We start from the raw sequence: 26,130 nt of genomic DNA, 5'->3' as shown, positions 1-26,130 counted from the left end.
AGTATGGTATGGTTTCCAATCCTCTCAAAAAACATGACTTTCTCAAAGAACTGAAGTTTTAAGGATTGGTGTTTCTTATCATATCAATGCTACAATTGTGTCACCACTTATTTCAGATCTTAGATCAGAATATCCAATCTTTATTTCTTCCATTCCCAGTTTTTAAACTTAGGAAAACAGATTTTTTTTCTGTGCGAGCACATCTGAATTGGCTTAGGTAGATAGGATTATATGTGCATATTTTTAGGATTCATTTAAGGTTCTTCATTCATGGCTCAGTGAAAATGATTTTTTAATACTTTGTATCCCTGTTCCAAACACATAATTTTCTTCATGTCATCCTCATATAATTTTATTGGTGACATTTGACTTGACACGTTCAGAATTCCCTTCTCCTTCCATTAATATTCTCCATATGCAAGCATCTGATCACTGGACTTTTTTGGAAACTCCTTTGGAAATCCCATAATCTGTTTTTCTAATCCTAATTGTACTTTACTTAAAAGCTGTATTTAACAGAAGGCCCCTCCCCCCATAACAGAGGTGTGAGATCTTTTCTTATATATAGCATTCTCAGCACCTGCCATTCAGGCAAGGGAAAAATGGAAGCTCTGTTTCTCATACTGTCCCTGCACCCAACTGCAGAGTGCTGCAATTTATTTATCCAGTATTCTTTTCTGCTTGGAACTGCTTAGTTACTAGTTCTCTCACCATTCAAAATCCTGGTTTGCACTTTAAGAATGCCATTGAAGAACAGAATTGCTATCAAATTCTTTTGTATTTCCCCATTAGAAATACACATTTTGGATGTTTGAGTAAAGTAGTTGAAATGTGCCTGAAGTCATGTACTGTGTTAAAAGGATTCTCCAATTTGAAACTTAGACTGCCAACCTTTCAGCTTGCATTATTCTTTGGCTGTGTGAGATCACTTTTGAAAAGAGTGTTCTGGGTACAACTGACTGAGATTCTGGCTGGGATTCTCTTTTGATGGCTGGCTGAGCAGTGGCACAGACCACCAAGTGCCACAGGTCCCACCTGGGTGGCACTGAGGGCTTTGCAGAGATAAAACTGTGTTTCTGCCTTGTGCAGCCTCACTTCCAGTGTCCCACTTTCATCCCTGGCTGGTAAAAAACCCACAACCAACCCTTCAAACAGCAGAAAGAAAAACGCTGCCTGGCAGGAAAGGAAGTTGTAATAAAGATCAGCTTTAAGATACTTCACTTGCCTTAGAGCCCTTTCTGACCTTTCTTTCATAATTTCTATGATAATGGAATATTCCTTTCTTTCCCTTTCCTGCTGTACTAAAGAGAGGGGAAGTTGCCAGTTTGTGTTGCTGAGGATGGTTTCAGTTGCACAGCAGTCTTTAGGGGTTCAGGCCGATTTTCCCCACGTGAGGTGCTAAGAGCTTGGAAGAATGATTCCTCCCTCCAGGCAATGGTCTGGATTTGCAGCCCCAGGTCCCATAGGAGCTGTGCATGCTATGTGAGGAGAACTGGAAAAACAGCACTCATTTTATTGTAATCCATTTTTCCTTCATGGCAAGAGAGGGCATTTTCCTGTTCTCAGCAGTGAGATCTTGGTCATGATCAGATAAATGCTACAGTCTCATCCTTCCACCTTTGCACCCATTCGATTTCCATTTATTTTAGCAGAGGTCTGTCAACCTTCCCAACAGGTGGTTATCAGTTTGCAAAATCAGGCCATTACTTTGAAACATCAAGAACTCTTTACTGGAGATTTATAGTGCATCTTGGAGGAAAGAGGGACCAGAATTTCCTCCAGCATCCTTGCACTAGCATAATTGTTTAATTCGGGTTCCATTAGTTCACAATGTTTTTAACCTTTATTTTTACATTAAAAACTATATTATGCTTGAAGCCAAGCAGAGGTTGACATGAACTGGGGGCTTAAGATGTGAATCTGGTGTCAGAAGTCTTGCATTATCCTGGTGCTCGGAGTCTCTTCAGTGCTGTCCAGAATTACTTGGAACAATTATCGTTATTTATTGCTGTGCTTGGTTTTGATCAAAACCTGCCAGGACTACATATTTCAGCAGCCTCTCTGGTGCTTTTAGGGACATAAAGGATCTTTTGAGAAGATAACTAAAATTATTGGATGGTTGTGGCTGAAACCGGAACGAGTTCTAGATCAAAATGTAACTTGATTCTTTCCTGTGGAATTAATAAGCTAAATTGTTGCATGCTGTAAACCAGTTCTATTGCCTCTTTTTGACAATATTACAACTTAATATCTTAATGTAGTTTTACAGTTTCTACTGTCTTTTCAGTTGTCTGAGGCTCCCTGTGGAATTATTCCTTATCAAAATAGCTAAGAAGTATGTGAAGAAGCAGATAAAGTTGTTAGATAACTTATGACTATAACATTATGACTAATGCCTTACTGAAGGCTGCTTGCATGTGCTGAAATTTGCATTAGAAGATTTGAATTACCAGTTGCACATCTTTAAAAAATCGTTTTACTAAAGTAATTTCAAGTCTCAACATTCTTCAGTTAAAACGAAATTACCTCTGGGAAAAAAAACCCAAACAAATTGTGTAATAGCTTTTCTGGCTATATTTTCCCTTTTTCTGTCTTTTCAACTCCTGACTGATCACTGGTACCTTGTGTTTCAGCTTTACTTATTGAAGTAGTTTGAATAATCACATATGACATGAATGTTTAAGGAAACTTTGTTGCTGCAAAATAAAGATTGGGGTTTTAAGCTCATATCCCAAGTCTCTTTCAATTGACGTGTTAGTAGAATCCCATTTCCTTCTTGTAGACCTTTATCTTGCAAAAAGTCCTAAACTCACTTTTAAGAATGCTTTGATTTTAAAGCTCTATTTACTCAGCCTATTTATTCTCTATTAAAAAAATGGATTTGACATGTGGATTTCTCTGTGGCCTTAGGTTGATGTGTACATCCAAATGATCTTTTTCTTATGCATCTTCTGACATTTAGAATTTTCCAGTAAGAACACAAAAGAAAATCTTCCTTGTGAAAAAGTGACAGTTTGAGAAAACAGAAGGAAAACTGTATTCAGCAGAAAACTGAGTATTAAGAATAAAATTTATCAAGTCAAAAGATTAGGTGAAAAGAGTCTATAATTCTCCATTCTAGTGTTATGAACTTGAATAGTAACAAATAGGAGCTGGACTTGCTTGGTTTTGAGTGCATATTTGACCTACTTCATGCACTTGGAGTGCATATTTGACCTACTTCAAGATTTGCGTGATTATGAAGTTAACTTCATGGGGTTCACCATATTTCTAAGACATATTAGCCACTGCTAAGTCATTTATAGCTTGAAAGCAAACAATTGTAAATGCTGATCCATTCATATCCTACCATAAAGTACAAGATGGGTTATTCAGTGCTGTATGATGCTGCCACAGAGAACAAAACGACTCCTTTTCAAACCGTCTATATATAAACGGCAGAGGGACAAACTACAATGAGGGGTTTCATTCTGAGGAGGTGCACTGGAGATTTCCTGTCACCACCACAAAACTATGGTGTTTCTGAAGAAATTGTCATCTGTTGTTTTAATATTAGAAGTTACACTATGAGGAGTTTTGCGCAGAGTAAAATATGAATTGTCATGTTGGTCAAGGATGAAGAATCGATCAGGGAAATTAATTTTTTTAATTGACAGGTATAATTGATCATGACCTATTTGTATTCATTTCTGTGTTGAAGGAATAAGATAAAGTTGGTAATACTTGGTTTTGTAGTACATGCTTCCAAAGCTGCATGCCTAGAATGAGAAATGAGAAAGAAGGCAATGGCAGTTTGGACAAAAGCAAAACAAACCTGATGACCTGGGAAAATAAAGCACTTACAAAAATGCTTTAAGATAGGGAAAAACTTGATAGAAGCTGTAGTGTAGAAAATTAATATGGGAAATGAAGGGACCCACTAAGAAATACCAGGCCAAAGAAAGTTATGATGATGACAAGGAATTAAGTAATCAAAGGCAAGAGAGATGTTATCAGACATTCTGACCCATTTCATGATGAGGCTGATGGAATTGCTAGAGAAGGGGAGGGAGAAATGTACAGTAAATGTAGGTGTACTGATTGGAGGGGATAGGAAAGGAATTTTATATTTGTAATCTGAGAGCCTTTAAGGATGAAAGTAATAAGCAGGATTTGCATTTACACATTTTTATACAGCTAGTCCAGCTAACCAGGAAGCCTGAAAATAGCTAGCTAATTGGTTCTCACATCATGCAGGTTAATTCTCCATAAATCTGGAAATATAGAGGCTGAAAGAAGATAGTTGTTCTAGTATTTTAAAAGGAAAAGAGATTATCTGAGTGATTATAGAAGTGTTAGACAAAATATAGAATGGCAATTATAGGAAGTAATACATAATTAATGAAGAAGAAATGCTATTTATTGTCATTTAGTATAAGTCCTTCAAAGTAACTTGATATCCTTTCTGAGATCATCATATTTAATTGATGAAGACAACAGTAGCAATACAGCACTATTGTGTGGCTTACAGGACTTCTGTAAGCTATTTTATTAATTAGATCAGAATGGCTTGATTAATTATCAGAATTATAGGATGTGGACACAACATCCCTAGATTGGCATGAAGATGGAGCAGATGGGAAAGGCATCCATTCTCATGTCTGCCTTATTTCACACTTTCTAACAATGGCTTAGTGAAAACATATTATTTTTAACAAAGTTTGGAAGTGGCATGAAAATTGGAGGAATTTATAATGTTATGAGTCTAAGGCAGTGTGGATTACTTAGTGACCTTGGCTGAGGGACCTGGTAACTACTTCAGTACAAACAAACATCAGGTTCATAATTTGCTGGCTATGCTTACAGGATGCTGGACTCTGTTCTGGTGCACCATAACAAAAAAAGCATTTTAGGGTTGCTTGTGAAGAATTGACTGGAGTGTGCACCCCGGGTGTTCAGGAGACAGCAGAAGTTGGCAATACCACTGTTTGTTTTTTGCCCTCGGAGAATGGAACAAAATAAAGCCTACTAGTATTTCATTAATATCTTAGTTTAATTCTGTCTGTTGGCTAAGTGACCTGTCCTACCATAAACAAATCCAAGCAGATGTGTTCCACATGCCCTCCATTCAGCTGTAGTCAAAGCTTACCCATGTATCTGGTGCAGCTTATGCCTGAGTAACAGTGAAAATTGTCCTCAAAAAAACTTCCTGCAGTCTGTTCTCTTCCCTTGAGCCTCATTTGAGAACAACACTTGTGAAAATAAACATATCCTAACTCTTTTATCAGTATTCTTTTAATTAATGCACTGAATATTTAAAGCAACTGATGAAAAGACCCCTGAAAGAGTATTATGAGCGATTAAACCAAGCAGCAAAGGGGACCTCCAGGATCTTAAGTTTATAATAGTCCTGGTAAAATAGTCACAATTTATATTATCAGTGGATTTGAATGAGAGAAACAAAAAATCCTCTGCAGAACACTGCTAAGTAAAATTGTTGGGTCAGTGGGCAATTTGTATGAAAAAGACTTGCCTAGATGTGCTGTTGTTTTGCTTTATTATGAGTTTCGTTGTGTATTTTTATTGTGATGCTGATTCGGTTTCCTGTGTTTGGCTCAGATTACAGGACCGGACCTTGCTTCACTTTGGTGACCAACCAGATGTGCCAGGGGCAGCTCAGTGGAATAGTCTGCACAAAAACCCTCTGCTGTGCCACCGTTGGGAGGGCGTGGGGCCACCCCTGCGAAATGTGTCCTGCCCAGCCCCATCCCTGCCGCCGGGGCTTCATTCCAAACATCCGAACGGGGGCCTGTCAAGGTAAGTTACCAGCAAAGCCTCCCCCAAAGCTGCTGAAATTGTTACTGGATTAATCTTAATTGAGTTACACTGCTGTGAATAACCTGTCCTAAGCCATTCTCAGCTATATGTGTGAAGAATGGAAAAACACTGTCAGATGCATTACTTCATGATTCAGTGAGTGCCTGCTGTTCAACTGAGTACATTAGTAACTCAGGTCATGTGAGAGCAGCCAGCATCTTAATGAATTTCTCACTGCCAGCAGCCCTTTCCCTTGGTTCTGTAATCATGTTTTTCTGAATGTACCACTCCATCACTCTGTGGAGGAATTTGTTCTGTTGCAGAAAGCACTCAAAACATGCAAAAATCAATCTGTGGCAATGCTGCTCCATTTATCCGGTGTGGGATTTTTTGGCTAAAAGATGTTGATTTTGAATTCATCTTAGGTGTCTTATCTCTAGAGCTACACTGCTTTGACCTAGAGAAAAGTGCCTGTCGTGCCATTTGAAATGCCCTATTATACATTTTATACAATTTTGGAAATGCATTTGCATTTGTTTCAAATTGTAAAATCCACCCAGATGTTGCTTACTTCTTTCAGAGCATGCCTTACCATAGAAAGTCCTTACACTGCTTTTGGCTTTTATTCTAATACTTCCAGCTGTATAAATTCCTTTATTGTCTGGATGTCTGGCAAGAAACAGGAGAAAGTTAACAGGGGCAACTATGTATTAAACTGATGTGGATTATACATTCCCAGGACCATATCTTTGGAACCAGTTTATTTCAATCTGTCTAACATTTTCTAATAAGTTACAATATTTTTGAAAATAGGGGAGATAAAGATTATAAATCTATGAGTTATTTTGTATAATCATGAAATTCCTATGAAGGACTTCAAGGCATTCCATTGCATTAAAAATGTAGATACTTTCTGTCACAAGCCAAGTCCTGGTTGGTGCCTGCAGACAGACATTATGAACTTCGAGGTGGACATGGTTGTGTGTGCTGCATGATCTGCCCATATTTTGACCTCAGTGATTCTCTTCCCCCTTGCACTGTAAAGGTCAGGACTAAATTGTGCAGAAATCTGTGGACCAAGGTTCTGGACACTTTTGAAAACTTATGTACATAAATATGTGGCCCACACCCCTGAATTTATGCCGCGCCTAGTTATATCCCTCTTGTTTGTGTCATGGGAAAGCTGTAGTGACCTCTCCAATGGGTTTTGTGCAGTTTGGAATAAGGATACTTCTGCTTACTGCACATTTCTTAGCAAGCAGCTACATTGATGCTAATCTGCATGTGGTGCCAACACAGTTTTGGCCCTGCATGTTTGACTTGTATTTTCCAGTTTTCTCAAGTGTTGTGTTCATAATTTCAACAGATCTGTTATGGGATCATATATTAGCTTTATTTTCCATGCAATTGTACTAAATCCAGTCCTTTTGAAATCAGATAACTTCCATTTAGACTGGAGACATTTCAGGGATTTCACATCCGTATTCAATCTAAATAAAGGAAAGCAGGTTAAACAAAATCCAGGTTCTCTGAAGAGAAAAAGAAATCCTTATTATTGTGTGGAGAAGTCAGAAAAAATAAAACAGAGGGGAGGGCACGTTTATTTTCAAAAGTAAATAGAATATCACTGCTCAAAGTCTGACTTTGACTGAAAGTTAAATTAATATCACAGCTGAGATTTTTAAAGATACAAAGGAGAAAAATGAAAGCCAAAAGGTGGGATTTTGAAACAGACATTGTGACTCAGAAGTATGACTTCTATTTTTTTTTAATTTTTGAGGTTTTTTTAAGTCAGTACAGTGCCATGAAGTCTGGCTGATTGCTGTTATTAAAGCACAGCATATTGGTGTAGCTTGAGTCCCAGCAGCAATGTGGCTGTCGCAGTGCTGAGGCTGTGCTGGTTCTGTGGCCTCCCAGCACAGCGAGTCCCTCAGGCACAGCTCTTCTCTGCCTCTGCTGCTGCACCCCTTGACCTGGCTCAGTCTGCCCAGGGATCTTTACATAACAGTTTACCATGTGGTACAGATATGCCCCTTGGCATTCCTGAAACTTCCTACTCCCAGGAAAATTGCCTCTTGGCCTTTTGTACGGACGTAATACTTCGCTTTTCAGACTGCAAGGCACATTACAGCTGGCTCTCTGGGATTTATAAAAGGAGATTTGAAGGCATCATCTCCAGCCCAGTGTGAAGCCCAAGAACCAGCAACCAGGTTTTATCAGCAGCAGCTGGTTCTCCTGGGGAGCTGGGGGAAGCACAGGAATTTGGATTGGAGAGTGAAGTGCTTGGTGCTCCTGAGGGAGCTCCTGAGCAGCAGAGACGGGGCAGCCCCTGGGGACTGTGAGCCAGACTTCCTGAGTCTCCTATTGCAATCCACTCCTCCTCCTCCTTTAGCCTCTTCTCTGTAGCTGTTATTAAGCTGTGGCAACACTTCTCACAGCTAAAATAGCTGTGAGGCCAGAAACTGGGGCCTCTTGAAAATATTTGTCATGAGCCTACTACCTAGCCTGTGATACCATCTTTGTTGTTTCATTTTCTTCAGTGAAAAAATCAAAAGCAAAGAGGGAAAAATAAAAGGGAAAAAACCCCTCCAAACTGATGTATGTCTAAGCAGGTCATTAATAATTCCCCTTGAGACATTAATTATAGCTATGAAACTTCTTGAGCCAAATCCTAACCGCAGTCTAAGGTCATTGGTGCCGATCTTGCTGGAGTGATGAGTTATTAATTTCCATCAATAATGACTCTGCATGAGGCCCCTTGTGCTCTCCATGAGGCCCCTTCCATGCACACCCTACTCCTCTGCACTGGTGGCCTAAGCACTGGATGGAGGTCCCAAGATTTTGGAAGGGGCAAGTGATTTTGGGTGCCCAGCTTCAGACATTTCAAAGAAACTTGAGTTCTGGCTGGCTGTGTTCTCTGCACACCATTCCCCAGATGTTTTAGAAAAACAAAGCAATAGCAATTAGATATTTAATGTCTGTAACAATAATAACCATGTGATTTCTTGCAGAAAATATTTAGAGTACTGTACTTAATCATACTTCGCATAGAGTAACTACAAAATTAGTGTCTGTCTTCACAAGCAAGTATCATAATATTATGATGGGTGAGGAAAGGACTTAGGCATATTTACTTTAATTTTTGTGTAGACAAATTATTATGACTGTTCTTGAGAAATGAAAGTGGATGTTTTTTCCTTTTTTATATGATAGATGTGGATGAATGCCAAGCCATCCCTGGGATCTGTCAAGGGGGAAATTGCATTAATACTGTTGGATCTTTTGAGTGCAAATGCCCAGCTGGACACAAGTTTAATGAAGTGACACAAAAATGTGACGGTAAGAACTTCTAGAACTTTCTTCTGAAAGTAAAAGGGGAGAGTCTTCTTTTGGGGACTGATTTTGTTTAACAGTTTGTAACAAACTTTTCAATCTCTTTTGCCTTGAGTGTGCAAACAGCATTATTCACCAAAAATAAAAATAGTGATGCTTTCTCCTAATCTTAAATATTGGCCCTGCAGCTTTTTACAGCCTTTTTTTAATGTAACATTTCACAGACTTAAAAGTACATCTTAACATTAAACATTAAAACATTAAACATTAAAACTAAAAATACTTTCCAACTGATATATTGCTGTAGAAATACTTGAGGCACCTGTTTCTTTGTGGATCTTTTAACCAAAGAGTGTATATTACTGGAAGGTTCAACACATTCCTACCTACTCAGCTAATTTAATCTCACTTATTTAATGTAAGTGAGAGTCTGACACTGATGAGTGAAGACTGCAGGACTGTGCTCTAAACTCACCCTTACAGCTGCAGATGTCACAGAAGGACGAACATTTTATCTTTACTTATTGGTCATCCTAATTTGACAGTACAGCAGGTGCTAGATAATAGTGTGGAAATTTACAGTGTGTGATTATGGAATCTTGCTAATTTTTGACTGTGATTTGATAGTGTTTTTTTCTTTCTGATATAATAATCAAGCATAGATGTCTCCCTTGCTTTAAGAGAACTTTGAATACCTATGGGACATAGCACTAAAATGTGTCGGTTGCACATTATTGATTCATATTTACAGTGAAGTCCATATCATGTTTAAACTCTTGCAACTGATTCTACTTTCAGTCATTAGATAAAAATTAAATTGAGCAGACAAGTTTCATAAGTGGTTAGTGATTTTGGATTGCTAACTTTCATTACCATAAAGGATTTTGACTGTAAGAGTAAGGTGTAGATTCACCAGCCTTTCTTGCATCAGGTGCCTTTTAAGAAGCACTCGAAATTTTTTAATGATTTCAGAGGAATTATGACTTATTCTTTCAAAAGAAAAATCCCTATTTCAGGCAAAACTTTATAATTTATTTGCACGTTAGGGAGAGCAATTTCAGAAGAGTTTGTACACAGCATGGTTTATGTATCATCTGCCAATGGTTTTGGCAGAATGTAACCTACATTTAGGGTAGAACAACATTGCAAGTGTTTCCTTCTGTGGATGAAGTACCAAGACTGTGGTGAATAGGAAAGAATGAACGTGTGCCTTGTAAAGTATTAGTTCCTGAAAAACTGAGAGCTGTAAGTGTGCACAGGCTGCATCACATAAACATTTTGGTGGTATTTTTCAATTGCTGAATCATGAAAAAACCCAACCAACAACAAAAGAACAAAAAACCCCAAACAGCCACCAACTTCAGAGCTTATACTTGGTAACAGTAAAGGGACTGGACCCAAGAACCTGGTGTGGCTTGCTTTGCTTCCAAATGCTGCCACAAATTTCCCACCCCATTTGTGAAATCCCTTTGGATTGACTGCCTGGCTGCAAAGATTGGATGAATTTTTCCTTCTTTAACTTCATACCTGTAGATTTTTGAACATCAGCAGACAGAGTTACTTTTAGTGCATCTTCATTTTGTAGGTACCAAACAATTTTAGTTAAAGCTGTGTAGGTATTAATACAATTCAAAGAATTAAAAGTAGCACCTTTATGCCAGTGTCACGAAATACAATAGAGATTCAGCGTTAAGAGCGTGATCATGCAACAGCAGAATATCCATTCCAGTATTTTAAATTTCTTTTGAGTTTTATACAGCAATATAAGACGTTTGTTTTCTAGTAATTAACTATAATTAATTCTTATACTTAATAAATAACATCTGGTCGTGTGCTTGGTTTAACTTCCAATCCAGCAAGAAGTACTTCCTGCAGCTGTAACATGTCCTTGGTCACTGATCTAGTACAACTAGTACTGCTGAATTACCAGTGCTGTTTTTTCAGGGGGTCCCCATTAAAGTGGGATCATGATAGCAATCGTCAGGTACAGAGAGATGATGAACAAGATGGGAAATGGGGTGTGTTGGCTGAGGTTCTCTTTATTAGCATAGCTGGTGGAAACCTTATTTCATTGCTTCATATAACTATTCCTCTTCCATTTGTATTAATTCTGAGGTAAATACTTTTTCTGTGGTGACCGGGGGGGGGGTAATTTTTCCTGGAATGACATTTAAGTCTGCGAGTACATCAAGTAAACTTACCTTTATAAAACTCGCATGCTTAACAACAGCAATGTTGCTTATATGAATGTCAACACTAGTATAAATAGTGAAATACTGTTTGGGTTAAGCTCAACCCTAAAATAAAGAGTGATGATTTTGCTTTTAAAAAGGTCGGATGCTATATAAACAGTGGCAACACTGACTTTAAGATAAACATTGGTGAATTTGAGTCAGAAAATGCTTGAATCTGATCCATTTACGACTGCATTTTTCTCTGTTAATTAAGGGCTTTATTCAGACCAAAATTCAATTTCCACATTTTTTGTCACTGAGACTTTTGGGACTCCTGTGGAGTATAATCCTGGAGCAGAAGCCAGAAGTCTCTTAGCAGTGCTCCCAGGGCACTCGGACTTGAGGCTTTGGCAACACCCTGGAAGTAGCACTGAACAAAAAGTCACACCCCTCTCACACACCCAAGTGAGGAATGTGACCCACATCAGGACAGCTGGCAAAATGCTGGACAAGAATGTGTGCAGAGGGGGCCCAAAGCCTTGCACACTTAGGATGGGTCAGTCTGCAGAGTTTGGTTACCTGTGTGCCATCCCAGCCCTCTACTACTTTCCTGCAAAGGCAAGAAGCCACAAAAGTATTAGAGCATCCTGTGCCTTACCCAGGAGACAGAAAATGTTAGTTTTTGTATCACTGAGTTTTTGTAATACTGTCTTCACAGGAGAAGTAGAGCAGAGATCCTGTCTACTTGCTAAAACACTCGTTAATGGTCCTGTGGGACTTTGGGTGTTCCTCCATCTGTTGGGGCCAAATTCCAATTTAGGCGTTACATTTAAATTCCTTCAATCGTTTTTGATGACTACGGTATTATTCACTCCTTGCCTTGGTGTGCTGGGTGGTGTTGCAGTATTTCATCTCAGAAATTTTTGTGGTTGGTGAAATCATTATTACAGCCATGTGTCTATCTGTTCTTGGATCTCTGGAGAGAGGTTGGGTAGTCCTGTGATGCCATTATTTCTAGCTGGATGCTCTCTGTCAGGAGAGCAACTGGGTGATTTTAATGGCTGTGACAGACAGTTTTCATGGATCACTCCAGAGAATAATCTCCCTTTCTGCCCTGCTTTGCTGACCCTTCTTGTAGGTACTGTGGAATAGAGCGAGCTGTTTTTTAAGCTCAGCAGAACTCCAGGTCCCTACAAGATGAGAGCAGTGCTAATTAGATACAGCTGCATTTTTAAGACTAGAAACCAAAGGGAAAGTAACTACACATCCCAGGCGGGCTACTGGTGGTAATTAAGGAGCAATTGGGACTGACATAGGTTGTTGTTCACATAGCTGTAGATAATATAAACTAGCTGTGGAAGAAACCCTTCAAGTTTCCTCTGTTCCTGTGTGCAGCTATGACGAGGTGTAGGAAGGTATTTGTTAGGGTTTTTTCCTGCACACTTCGAAATTTTTTCTGCATTGTAGCTGTGATGATGATTTAGTATATGGATTGAGATTTGTTAGTGAAGACAATCATGATATGGAAATTTTTTTTTAAAATCACTGACAAAATATAAGGGGAATTATGGACATTGCCTGACTTCTGCAGTAGATATTTCAGTACTGTCTAGAAACCTCTTGAAACTTCAGAACTTGTGAGTGTAATTTGACTTAGTGGAGAAAGCTAGGAAAGGTGATTTTTGTTGCCTGCAGTCATCCTGCTCTGAGCTATAATCCTGTCAGATTAGTTAAACAATACCTAGCTGCTCAATGCTTTTATGTGAGGGATTTCCAAGACAAAAACCAAGTGCAGCAAGAAGGAAGGGCCATTCAGTAAGTGCTGCACTTCCCTTTGAGTCTGTATTGAACTGGTGCCTCAGTATGGTACCAGGAGACTGTTGTGCTGCTGGAGATAACGTTAAGATCCTGATCACTATGGTCATTGCACAGTTTACTCTATGGTCCCAATAGACTTTTCTTAATTCTAGTATGCAGAATTCAAACTGAAGGGGTTACACTTTACTTACAGTTAGTAAATCTCCTCTGCAGTTTAAGATTTTCACCCATCATTATTTAACAGTAAAACAAACTCTTTGGCTTTTAGCAATTTACAGATACAAGATTTTCTTTGGTTCTGTTTCATTTCTAAGATGCCTAACAGAAGATGCTGATTCAAAACTGCTGATTATGCCCTTAGTGCATGAGTTAGGAGGGGTCTCAGACCACACTGAATTTGATCATTAATACTAATTACAAAATAGCTATTCTTGTGCCAGAACTAATTTAGTTAACCTTCCCCTGCATCTTTTTTTGCCTTGAAGATATTGATGAATGCAGCACCATTCCTGGAATCTGTGATGGAGGAGAATGTTCAAACACAGTAAGCAGTTACTTCTGCAAGTGTCCTCCAGGGTTTTATACAGCTCCTGATGGCTTAAAATGCATAGGTAAGTACAATCCTGTAAGCAATAGGTGTTATAAACATTCCTGAATATCTAAAATGAGTAAGTGTGCCAGAAACATATTTCAACTTGCAATCTTGAAATCCGTCTACACAGAAATACATCATGTGCCTGTGTATGTATTCTGAAGTGAGTTTTCCATTTGCAGAATGTTTTTTCTTTCCCCCTTCACTGTGACCTTCCCTTTCATTTTTCTTACTGCAGTTTTTCTGTTATGCCATATTTGTTGCCTTAGAACTTGTTTAACCCATCCCCTTGATATTGTTGCTCTCCTGTTTGTCTTGGATGTAGTCCATGTTATATTCAGCAATCACTTAGAAAAGCAAATTTGCATTCCAACAGTTACCATCCTAATACAGGTATTTTTCATTAAAGGAAGTAGTGTGATAAACTGGGGACATTTGTATGTGGTTTCATGATGTTGATGATTTGGCAGGGCTGTTCTCTCAGGTTTTCACTGTGGCAGAGCTGAACCTGTCTTCCAACACTGGTGAGACCAGGCACCAATGAACTATGTGAATTAATGCAATGCCACAGCCATGAAAGAACAGTGTTAGCAGTTATTGCTTCTGGGAAGCAAGCAGCCTGCTCTGAGGCAGGCAGGTCTAGTATTCAGTTAAGTTATTTATTTCTCATTTTTGTGCAGGAATTTCTTTTTTCAATGCCACTGCTGAATTTTGGGCAAAAATCAAATTAAAGGTTTATTTCCTCAGTTTTAGCTTGCTTACTTAAAAGCTCATAGGCAGTGCCAGCACTGGGGTTCAAGAAAGCATCCTGTATTTAGTACCTTTGGTAGAAAATAATTTTGGAAAAAAATTGAAAAAAATCCCAAACTGTGCAGAGTTCAGTATCAAATTATATTAACCTGCCCAAGAGATCTGGAAACAGTTTGGGTTATGATTCATTTTGAATGATTCCATTAGATTTCTACAGGTTGTAAGTAATGAACAGTATTTCTTCCATCATCAAGAATAGCATTTTTCTGGATTTGTTCCATACTCTGCACTTAAAACGTCAGTGGGATTTGCTTTTATTGCTTCAGATTAATAACTACTAAATGACTATGGATCATTAAATCATTGATTGCACTTAATATTTATAAAGGAGACTCGCTTTTCTGTAACAAAAAATTTCTAGAGATGCACAACTTGCATTTGCTTTTTGCTTTTTATAGTCACCACTCAGTCAGAACTACCCAGCATTCACACCCATATTCCTGCATTTTTCCAGCATTTTTTACCCCCCGTATTTGTAGGCTGAAGTAGTTCAGCTAAAGAATTGAGGACTTAAATGATGACAAGATGTGATAAATAATATGCCAGACTATGAGCCATCATTAACATTTTGGCTTTGTGTCTAAGGCAAAACGTGCTAAATGGGAAGCATTATTAATTATCTGCAGATATTTTGGATTCATGTCTAATATGCAGGCTGCATACTTGCCATATTCATGAGAACAGAGCCCAAATCTTCAGTAGTGTTGGGCAAAGCATGTAATCTTGTTTTAATTACCAAATGCCTGTCTTAAGTGAAAAGTGTTAGCTGAACGTGTCTGTTCTGTTTGAGAGGAGGAAGTGCTTCTGAGAAATGTATCCCTTCTGGGACTCAAACTGAGCAGCACTGGGGCCAAACATCCAAAGGGAGAACCGGGAGTTCCATTATTACAAACCTTAGAAATTAGAATAGACAAAGCAAAGATAATATCTCCTAGAGCTGAAGAGCAGAAACAACAGAGGGGCATCTCAACCCCAGTACACAAAGAATGCTGTGAAGAAAGCTGCCCGTGCTTCCAGCTGGCGTAAATTTGTTTGGTCTGTGTCACTTTTCGATGGCCTTTTTTAATATTTTTTTTTTAAGAGACAATTTTTTCTTGAAAGTTATTCTCACACTGATTTTTTGCCGTTTCAAAGGACTATGTTTTTAGTAAAAATAATAAAATATTAAAAATGAAACGGTGAAAATGTTGTTTCCTGCTGTTCTTGCCCATGTTTGTATGTTTTACCATTTGGAATAGAAAATTTAAATGAAAGAGGGGGAAAAAAAGGAAGTACAAATAATCACATTATGCATATGGAAAGATTTTATATTTTTCTTACAACCTTACTGCCTTTTTCTGAAAATGATGTGGCTTTTGAGCACACTCTTACACCTGTAAGTAGACAAAGATGTTTGCTGTGTGCTTCCCTCTTCATGGTACATTGTGTGCTTGCACAGATCCCATGTAGATTCTTTTTCCACTTTTTCCCATCACTGCTTTTAAATGTAACAAAACTTGGTGCTGACCAAAACTGAGAAAGATGAATTACAGAGGATGATGATAGGGTCTGTTAGATTACTTCCTTCCTTGCCATCCACTTCATCATCACACCAAGCATCTCAATCTCTCTCCAAGGGTACTGGAGGACAGTTTCCTTTCCACCAACAATTTGCATCAGAGCTCATTTGATTTTTAATAGGGTAGATGAAGGAGTAAATGTTTGTGGCAGTTTGCTGGGTACCAGGAGAAAATAGAGGACCAGTAATAGAATGGAGTAGATTTTTTTCCCTCTGTTATTTATCTATTATCATCATAAGATAATATGAGTGACCTAACTAAAGTTTGGAAACAAAGGCCAACTGACTCTTTTAGCTATACTGCCAGTAATATCCATGTTCAGGGTTCCAGTTAACAAACAGCAGAACCATCACAGACTCTCCCAACATATCACTATATGTCAATTGCCTCAAAAATAGTAAGAAACTCCCCTGCTTTTTTTTATAACCACTTGAATAGCTGGTAAATTCTGGAAAGCACTGGTACTAGACAGATGAATCCACCATGCCCTGGATAATTGAGGTACTGTTTCTTTAGGAAATGGTGTCTACTGTTGTAAGATAATGTGTGCAACTTATTCCACTACATTTTGACAGCAAATATTTGTATATGTTAGAAACAAACTTGGTCTGGTTTATCATGCAGCATCAAATCACATCACAGCTTATACTGAGTTTGACATGATGTGACATATTGTGAAACAATTCCTCAAAGCTTGAGATGGTATCACAAGATTATTTTTTATGATTTTTTTTCTTCCATCCACATTTTCTCTTCCTTTGCTAAGCTGGGGGATCTCTGTGCAGTGTTGTTAGAGCTGAGTATATAAAATCTGAGTACAGGATGTTCTTTGCACAGCACGTGCTTATCCTTTTCAGACAGGAAGCCAGCACATCTCCATAAACAGTGTGATGGCACAGTTAAATACAGTTAAAGCTGTATTGCTCTTTCCTGCCTGCAAGCCTATATCTTGTCAAATCACTACATGCTTCAGCTGGGGAAGCCATGACTAATGAAAAATGAAATAATGCTTTGAGAGCTGTGATGCTGTGAATTTATTGCTGTGCTTCAGTGCCTTTCAAATCAAGGCTTAGACAGAACTGATCTGGTACTATCTTTAAAAGACATGACACTGCAATTTTTCTTTAGGGGCACGGAGTCTTATTATGTACTGAATATATGTTTCTATTGTTTTTTTGCCTCCTTTAATTCATTCCTGTTCCTAATTTCACTGCAGCTTTCTCACAGGAGGTGTTACACCTGAATCCAAAGCAACCCAAATATTATCTAGGTTTTTCTGGTTTTCTGCCTTTTGTTTTCTGGTGGTTGTAACATTGAAAGGGCTGTGTCATTGATAATGTAAATCTGTCAAGAAAAATGGGACATTTCCCTTTTGTGAAAGTCCCATTCCTCACTGGGTGATTACATATATCCATTTCTTTCTCTCGGCAGACGTGCGTCCTGGATTCTGCTTCTCCACCCTGAGCAACGGGCGCTGTGGGAATCAGCTCCCCCAGCCCATGTCCAAGATGCAGTGTTGCTGTGACAGTGGCCGCTGCTGGTCCTCCAGTCCAGCCAGTGCTCCCGAAATGTGCCCCATCAGATCCACCGGTAGGAATCCACCTGAGTTCTTGGGAGGGTGGCTGAATGCTGACTGCCTTTTAGCAGTAATGTTTTCATTAAAGAATGCACAGAATGGTTGAGGCTGAGGGGCACCTTGGCAGATTGTTCAGTCCAACCCACCCTGCTCAAGCAAAGCCTCCTATGGCAGGTTACTCAGGACCCCCAGGAGGCTACACCAAGCAGACAGAAACAATTACTTGTTGCTAATTCATATTTTGTGACCAAGTTATTCTGACCTTACCTGGTTCAGATTTTGTTTTCAACATCCCCTTCAGGATCAAGTTACTTCCTCTAGAGCCTTCTAATAGGTCCCTATTCCCTCTGCAGTTTCATTCTCCTTGGGAAACTGGTTTTTCCTTCCTCATGACAAGCCTTCTGAAGTGTCATATATTTCCTGAAATTTGACACAGAACGTTGCTTCTGTCTGCTACCAGAATGTGCTTTATTTTATTGCCTCCCTGTGTGTTGAGATCCCCAGATAACGTGCGACTTGAACTGAGGGAAGACGATGAACAGATTGTGAAACTCAGTGTGAGGGGGTGGAGGGAAGATGTTTTTGACACTGTTTAGGACTGGAGACCTAATGAAATGCTTTAGAAAAGGAAAATACAAGAAATTTCAGGATTGATGGGAGGGAGGTCAAGAGAGGTGCAGAGTTTAGGGAGGAATGGGGATTGTAACACTATAGCAGTGTAACTCAGACATTGTCAGAGCTCATATATGGGAGTCTTTATTATTCTTGTTTTTAATCCTTTGAGTGCAACTGCATAGTACTAGAGCAGAAATCTACAGTCAGAACTCTTGGAAGCCTTTCTATTTCTGTCACTGCCTTATTAATAATATTTAAACATGTTGAAATTTCAAAACTGGCTAGAATAATGCTGAAAAAATAGTGTAATCTATTGATAATCATCTGAAATAGGAAGACAAGGAGAAAGCTTTTAGTCTTAACACAGTTCCTTGTTTTCTTTACATACTTTCTAATTATTCGTATCTAACTGGTGAATAAACTGTGTGGAAAAGTAAAGTAACTTGGCCAAAGCTGCAGACTGAGACGTCATGGAGAAGGAGTTACAACCCAGGACTTCCTGACTCATAAATCCATGCAAGGTCTTCCAGATCAGGGTTACATGCCACTTTTTTTTTGGTTTTATTTCTGACTTGGGATATAAATTGACACTATAAATTACTCTTTTCAAAAGTGCTTTGAAATTCTTTGTAAGGCTTTACATGTATTTAAGGTATTGCTGTCATTATTTAATCAAGTTCAGTTATTCCTTACTTAGCATATCCTGAGAAAGCAAGATGAGGAATTTAGAGCTGTCAGTGGCCCAAAGTCTCTCTAACTCTGAAATGGAAATTTACTGCAATATAAAGGGGAGCACTAACTGCATAATATAACTGGGCAGTTGCATTTTCAATGTGGGCAGCAGACCCACTTGCTACTATAAAATAGACTATTTATTGCTAGAAATTATACACAGAGATTAAAGTTGCAATAAAAAAAGGCTTCCACTGTATTTATTTGTATAACATAACAAGAATTGTTTATGTGGAATAATAGGGCTTACCACTGACACTATTTAAATACTAAAATCAAGGGACAATAGAGGGAAATGCAGTGACACATGAAACAAACTGATCATCTAAGAGCATTAAATAAGTGCAGATTTCATAATCAGGAAAAGCATAACTTAAGGAAGACTACTATGTTTATTTAACAAATCCTCTGTCATTCAGGAAAAGCTTCTAATGTGTTTTACAGGTGGAAGCAGAAGTGAGATGAAAGTGTTGAAGGCTGAAATATCCAGCTTAGTTGTCCTAACATTTACTTTATTTTTCAGTTCTCATTTTTTATATTGTTTCAGGAATTCATTAATTTTTTTTTCATTATGTAATTCCTCTCTCCCATTGTGCCACTAACTTTAAATTTTGAAGTTCAAAGGTATTGGCTGCACAAGTAGTTATTTGTGTACACATGAATTGTGAACATGAATTAGGTCAGCTGGAAATGTGGTCTTTAATTGTGATACTCTGTGTGCATTTTTTGGATCACAAGTTCCAAAACCACACTTACCAAAGACAAAAGAGTCGGGGGCAGGAGGAAAAGTGGGGCAGTAGGGCAGATGCCACTAATAGAGATAAACAATAGGAGAATGCATCAAACTCAGAATTGACTGTGCTTACAGCAAAATAGATAGTTTTCACATCATGTGGAAAAGAATGAATATCATGTGGATCTGACTTGGTTTCTCCTTGGCTACACTCCTTAGACTGCACCTCGTTTGGTTTCTGCTTTTGTTGGCAAACCTAATTTTCACAGGGAAATAGTGTTAGTGTATTCATTCTCTAATTGGTTTTGCCTCATTGCTTATATTTATATTTTTTTGTTTTAGGAGGTTAACTTTTAAGAAATCCAGTTGAAACTGGGCTTTTTTCCCTGTTAAGTATTTTTCTAACTCTGTGGCAAGCTTTCTATTAAATTAACTTGGGATCAAATCCAAAAGTCCTTCTTTAGGTAAACTTCACACTGAGTTCACCAAAGACTTTGCTTGAAAGAAGACTAAGTAGGTTAAGATCAGGTCCCCACCTCACTGTTCCATTTCATATCCAGGATGTCAGTTATGTTACCTTTTTACCAGCAGTCTTTGGACACGTAGTGTTGAGATTCTGTGCATTAATGACTCAGTTCATAGAACAAAGCTTGTTACTATGAAGAAAACATACAGACTCACATTTTCCAAATTATTTAAGGTTTGTTATTGCTAATCTGAAGCACCACAAAAAGGGGGAGAGTTGGATTAAATGGAAAGGCTGCGAGAGTCTAAAAGAGAACTTATTTTTTCATGTTTCAGATGAGTACCGCAAGTTGTGCACAGTAGCTGCTCTGCTGCCAGCAAGACCTGACCTTCCTCCGGCCCGTCCTGACGTCATCCCTCCACCACTCATTCCTGGTGTTTTCCCTCCTCCACAGCCAGAAATTGTCTATCCATCTAGGGCTCCACCACCTCATGGTAAGAAAAAGAAAGGAAGGACCTCTCCTTGCACTATGTGCATTTAGCTTCTTTAAAAACATGCTTTTCTCAGCAGCAGCATGCTCCCTTCAGCTGTTGGTATCTTTTGCTTACTTCACGTGGACGTGTAGTCTCTGGATATCCTTTTAATCAAAGACTGTTACCATGTGTCTTATGCCAAGTGTACCTTGTGTTTTCGCTTTTAAGATAGAATTCAAAAATTACATTCTCACTGTCTGTACTGCAGTTCACATATTGTAGTAGTTATATTACTGTTGTTCTGAGGCTATTATGAGTTTTGCTGCTTGTCAGCATTGAGGGATGTGAATAGCTCTTTGACTAGGTTGTGAAAGTTATTTACATTAAAGAGCTTGTCTGGGAGAAAGCAGCTTCTTTCAGGTTGTTTTCCTCACCCTCACTTGGCCAGGGAGGAAGTGTACTGATAAAAATACTATTCTACTGGACACTGAGACTGACCCAATGTGCAGAAAGAACTTTTTTAGTGATACACACAGACGTGTTAGTTTTCTTGACAGCAAGGAGGAAGCCAGAGCAGACTACCAATATATTCCTTGGTCTGTCCCTTGCTTAGGGAATTTACTACATGCCCATATAGTCTGCAGTAGGCATGTGCCACCTGAAATCGTTTGGCATAGCCACACTCTTTTACAAGTGAACAGAAGCTGATTTTGCCTGTGCTCTGTGCAGATGCAAGCAATCTCTGCTTGCACTGGCACCAGCTGAAACTATTTAGTCTTGGTTCAGCACCAAGCTGAGCTAATAAGCCCGAGAGGCGAAGTATGTTAGCTCAGGCCTGACACGGCACTGACGTAGCTGCACAGCTTCTGGTCAGCTGGGAGCAGGGACAGAGCCAGCTCACGCCTGCCTGCCAAAGACAGTATAGGGATATCTCCCAGGGCTATCCCTGCCCTCCTCACTCTGCTATCCGTGAAAGTGAAAATAACCAGTCTGCCTGCTCTTCGCTACTCTAGGCTTTTAGTAGAGTCCCTGCAGTGCCACATACCCACTTTATCTCTGGGTGTGAGCAGGCTTTGTCCTCTTTGGCAGGAGAAGAGGCTCAGACTTGCTGCAATGAAAAGATCAGCGATGGCTAGCTGTTTTCAGACAAATCTCTAGGAGTCAAAGTATCATTTTCTCTCTCCCATTTTGCTAGAGAATTCACATTACAATGGAAGGCAAATGTTGACTTTTAATGGAAAATGCTGCACAAGTTGCAGATTACCAGAAATTATTAAGATGAACATTAAAATGTTTTTGCTACTCTTGTTATTTCAGTGATCTTGCCGGTGAACTTAACTGACTTGTGCCAAACATACCGACATCTCTGCCTTAATGGACGTTGTATTCCCACTCCTGGGAGCTACCGCTGCGAGTGCAACAAAGGATTCCAACTGGATGGTAGAGGGGAATGCATTGGTATGTGGTTTTCTGCTGTAAATCACAGAGAGGAATATATTTTAAAGGAAAAAAACCCCTATTCTCCACACAATGTAACAACTTGGAGTCCTTAAATAAAACAGTCCCTCCTCCAAAAAATCCCCAGTAAATAGACTTCCAAGGACTAATTGATTTCAATGGCAAACTTATTTCTACAACAGTTTTGCCTTTAAGACAGTATTTAGCAAGTCTTGTAACTTGTAACAAAATTGTACAGAAGCAAGGATTTCTTATTTTACTAGCCTATGACTATAACGTGTTTATTAATGATTGAAAATGATCTTTTTAAAGTGCTACCAACTCTTTGAGTATACAATGACCTGTTGTTAAAAAAATCATAAACTAGGGCTCAGTAAGATTTACAAGTCCTCTTTCAGCTCCTGAGGAGTATCTTGTTGGGCTCTTGAGACCCTTAATTTTGGAGCTTAGCAAGAGCTTGATGATGGAAGCAAGTATTAGCTGTCTCTTACAGGCAAGATTTTGGTTCTATCAAAATCTGTGTCTTCAGTGTGGCTGGGAATGTGGAGATGTAGGACTGAAGCCTTTACCTCTCACACATGCAATGTCTTTTTGATTATTCCTTTTTCCCAGCTCCTTCTTAGCTTAGAATGTGGGATCCTTTTCCTAGGAATTCTGTGGTGTCCGCTTTTGTTTCAGAGTGAAGGACACTGTTTGTCCAACTACAAAATGATAAAATACCCCTACAGGCACGAATAACTTTCAACTAGTGTTGTAATAAAAATATATTGTCTCTGTTCTGCAGATATTGATGAATGTGAGAGGAGTCCCTGCATTGGTGGAGACTGTGTGAACACCCCGGGATCCTACATCTGCCAGTGTCGTGTCGGATACCAGAGCACGGCCACAAGAACAGAGTGCAGAGGTAAATCATGGCCTTATAGCCTGGTCTGTACTATTGTATACATACCAGGAGGGAAAATAGTTCTTAACAGATGTGTTAAATATGAGGGTTTTTTTAAAAAAAAGATCAGATATGGCAGTAAAAATTATTAACCTGCCGGAGCTGCTGTTCACAGACGGGTTTTGTCTTGTGCTGAAAGTATCTTGGCACCGTTTGTGGCTTTGAAGTGGAAAAGACATACTTTCTTTTTTTTTAAATATTGAGAAATTTTTTCTTTAGCTACTAGAGGATCTCAAGGACAATTAAACATCCCTTCTTTGGAGAAACCTTTTATCTACAAAAGACTGTTAAAAGACTAAAAGGGTTGGAGGGGGAAAGATAAGTCTTTCAGCGCCCCTGTGTTGTCCCTGCTCACTGTCAGAGTAAAAACTAAACATAAATTATGGCGATGAAAACTTAAATAAAATATGGAAAAATAGTGAAGCACTGGGGAAAGTCTAGATAGGGAAGCTGTAGAATCCTCATTAGTGTTATTTTGAAGATCAGGCTCAACAATAATCATGATGGTTTTCATCCTGTTTTCCTATGGGAGTGGGGAGCACATAGCTCCTCAGCAGTCAACTATCTATCAGGGGTCTGTCGCTCCCAAACTGTCCTATGATGGGAATTCAACTGTAAAAGTGGATGCAGTCCTTTATAGTTAAGTCATAATGAGAGACTTCTGGTGGGGGAATGAAGGATTACTTTGATAGTTCTTAAGAAATGAAGCATCTAAATGAAACAGGATGTTTGAATGCTCAGAGTCACAGCTTGTCTTCGTATTTTGCTCTCTGGGCTGAGTGTAGGGCGCAGAGCATGCACTCATTCTGGAGCAGAGAGTTTCTGAAAAGCCAGAAGAAAGTTATCTGTATTAGTGTGCGTTTTTTTTCTTCCTTTTGTGAATCAGAAAGGTATTTGTGGTACAGAAGCTTACTGCAGCCCAGGAGGACATGCAGAGCCAGCACCACTGCTGCATGTTGCTGGGAGGGTTCGACCTAATTGCTGCCAAACAGCCATGCTGCGGAAGCATCTTCACAGTTCAGCTGACTGGTGGTGAGGGAGTGCTGAAGTGGAGTCTCAGCCGTGATGAATTTACTCATGAGTCATTTTTGTCACAGGCTTTTAATTTGACTGATTCATTACACAAACACATGGTTGTCAGAAGCCCAGTAGCTTAATGGCATTTAAGTGTGGTCACTTAGCAGTTCCTTTGCAGTCTATGGGAACTGTGCTTGCTTGACAGGCAGTGCAGAAAGTGCTGCGATGTGCAGAATCTTTGTTTTCTGAAGGAATTTTTAGGGCCAGTGTAAGGAAAAGAAAAAGGCTAGTAGGGTGCATTTGGCAAAATGTGGATATAGCACTGATGCCTGCCAAAATCAGCATTTGCTGTAAAATTACTTTGCATGACTACTTTGGATGTTGAGATTTTATTTTTTTGCATGCACAAATATGTCTGTGCTGATACGCTTTTGCAAATGTATTCCTTACGTCTGCTGTTGAAAAACAAAGTCTCCATAATGACCAGATGTTTATCTATTCTTTGCTCCAAGCTTCCAGGGCAGGTTTTTTTCTGCATGATGACTCTGATTAATGATTAAACATTGCAGTCTGTATCACAAGCTACTGACTCAACTGTTACTAGGACCCCTTATAATTCTAGTAGGAGTTTGGCTGAATGAATATCTTAATTGGAGACATAGGTGAATAAAGTTGTCACATTGTGATTAGTGATCTAAACAAAAAAATGCTTCTCAATTGCAGAAGAGGGGATATGGACCTCCAAAAAAAGTGAAATTTTATGATGATTAGCTTTAATAGCTAATTGCTTACTGTAATCTGCTCAGCATTTCTGAGAAGAGGAAGTCAGGTCTTACATGGAGATGACAGAAGTTATGGATATCTCAGTGAAAGAAGGGCTTTGATTTTTTGCAAATTTCTCTGAGGGGGAAAAAAGATCATGATGTTTTTTTCATATTTTGAAAATTAGAAATGTGTCAGACTAGTGGTGGGACTCTGCTCAGCTTGTGTGTATATAAAGAACAATGAGATTCAGTGTTAATTTTCTGCACCATAATTTAGATGGCATCAGATGAATGAAAATACAAAACCTAATGAACTCTAAAAATTAAAGGGCCAGAAAAATCTTATGGCATGTTGGCTGTCCTAAGGAAGAAAGCTGGTAGGGTGGCTGAAGCCAGGCTCAGGTACAATCAAGTGCCAGAAAAGTGGGGGGGAAAAGGGACTGAGCAGAGAGGAGACTCACTTTTATGCATTGCTGGTTGATGATGCTTGTTTATCCAAGGAGGGGATGTTTATCAGGCCTGTACACTTTTGCTAGAAGCTGCCAGTGCCCCAAGCTCTCATCAAGCAGCTCTTGCTCCTGCTGGATTGGTTGCTTGCTTGCTTGCAAAACAGTTATTTTCAGGGGTTTCTTAGCAGCTTCCCAGAACTACCACCCTGCTAAGAAGGCCAATATAAGTTCATAATTTCAAGGGGCATCAGTTCCCCCTGCGTAGGTGTCCAGAGAGCAGGGGCATTGAGGAGGATGCCCTGTGCTCTGCCTCTTCCTGCAGCACAGCAATTTCTGTGGAGAGGGTTTGGGGAGGGGCACCCCCGGGATATTTGGGAAGACAGTGTGGTTGCATGATAGATAGGTCTGCATGGGCTGGTTGTGATCTCTGTGAGCAGAGTCCCCTGTGTGCAGGAATCTCTGGGAGATGGTCCAGGCCTTTATGGAGAATACTGAGCAATCTGAAAAATGTCTAGACAGTCTGTCTCAGCATCTCCTCTCCCCTCCTTTGGAGTAGAGGGAGAGCTGCCAGCCTTGTGTGATATCACTATTCAGGTCCTCCAAAGCACTTGCCAAGCACCTCCTGCAGAGAGAGGGAAATGAGGATCTGATGTTTCAAATATAAAATAAGCAGGAGAAATATCTTCTGAGGTGGGAAAGTCTTGAACTTTCCTGTTATCTTACAAAGCAGCAGCAAAAGACAAGCTTCCCCCATCTTTTCTTAAGTAGTTAGATACTGTTAAGTTAAAGTTCAGCAAAAATATTTTAATGATGAACAAAAAC

At 39.2% G+C, this 26,130-nt stretch overlaps 1 protein-coding gene across 3 annotated transcripts in view; it reads left to right on the top strand.

Moving 5' to 3' along the window:
• FBN1 (fibrillin 1) overlaps positions 1-26,130 on the top strand; it is a 147,916-nt gene that overhangs the window by 48,116 nt on the left and 73,670 nt on the right. For all 3 annotated transcript variants that reach the window (XR_003535056.1, XM_027688753.1, XM_027688754.1), the window contains exons 6-12: positions 5,599-5,796; positions 9,010-9,135; positions 13,607-13,732; positions 17,514-17,672; positions 20,540-20,698; positions 21,995-22,135; positions 22,920-23,039. Coding sequence is in view for 2 of the 3 variants with exons in the window: in XM_027688753.1 (XP_027544554.1) it covers positions 5,599-5,796; positions 9,010-9,135; positions 13,607-13,732; positions 17,514-17,672; positions 20,540-20,698; positions 21,995-22,135; positions 22,920-23,039 (1,029 nt within the window). In the remaining variant the exon portion in view is untranslated. The remainder of the gene's footprint in view (positions 1-5,598; positions 5,797-9,009; positions 9,136-13,606; positions 13,733-17,513; positions 17,673-20,539; positions 20,699-21,994; positions 22,136-22,919; positions 23,040-26,130) is intronic.

The sequence above is a fragment of the Neopelma chrysocephalum genome, unplaced genomic scaffold (genome assembly GCF_003984885.1).
Source record: "Neopelma chrysocephalum unplaced genomic scaffold, ASM398488v2 Primary Assembly neopelma1_75, whole genome shotgun sequence".
Lineage (NCBI taxonomy): Eukaryota > Metazoa > Chordata > Aves > Passeriformes > Pipridae > Neopelma > Neopelma chrysocephalum.
This window is presented reverse-complemented; position numbering and strand designations above follow the sequence as displayed.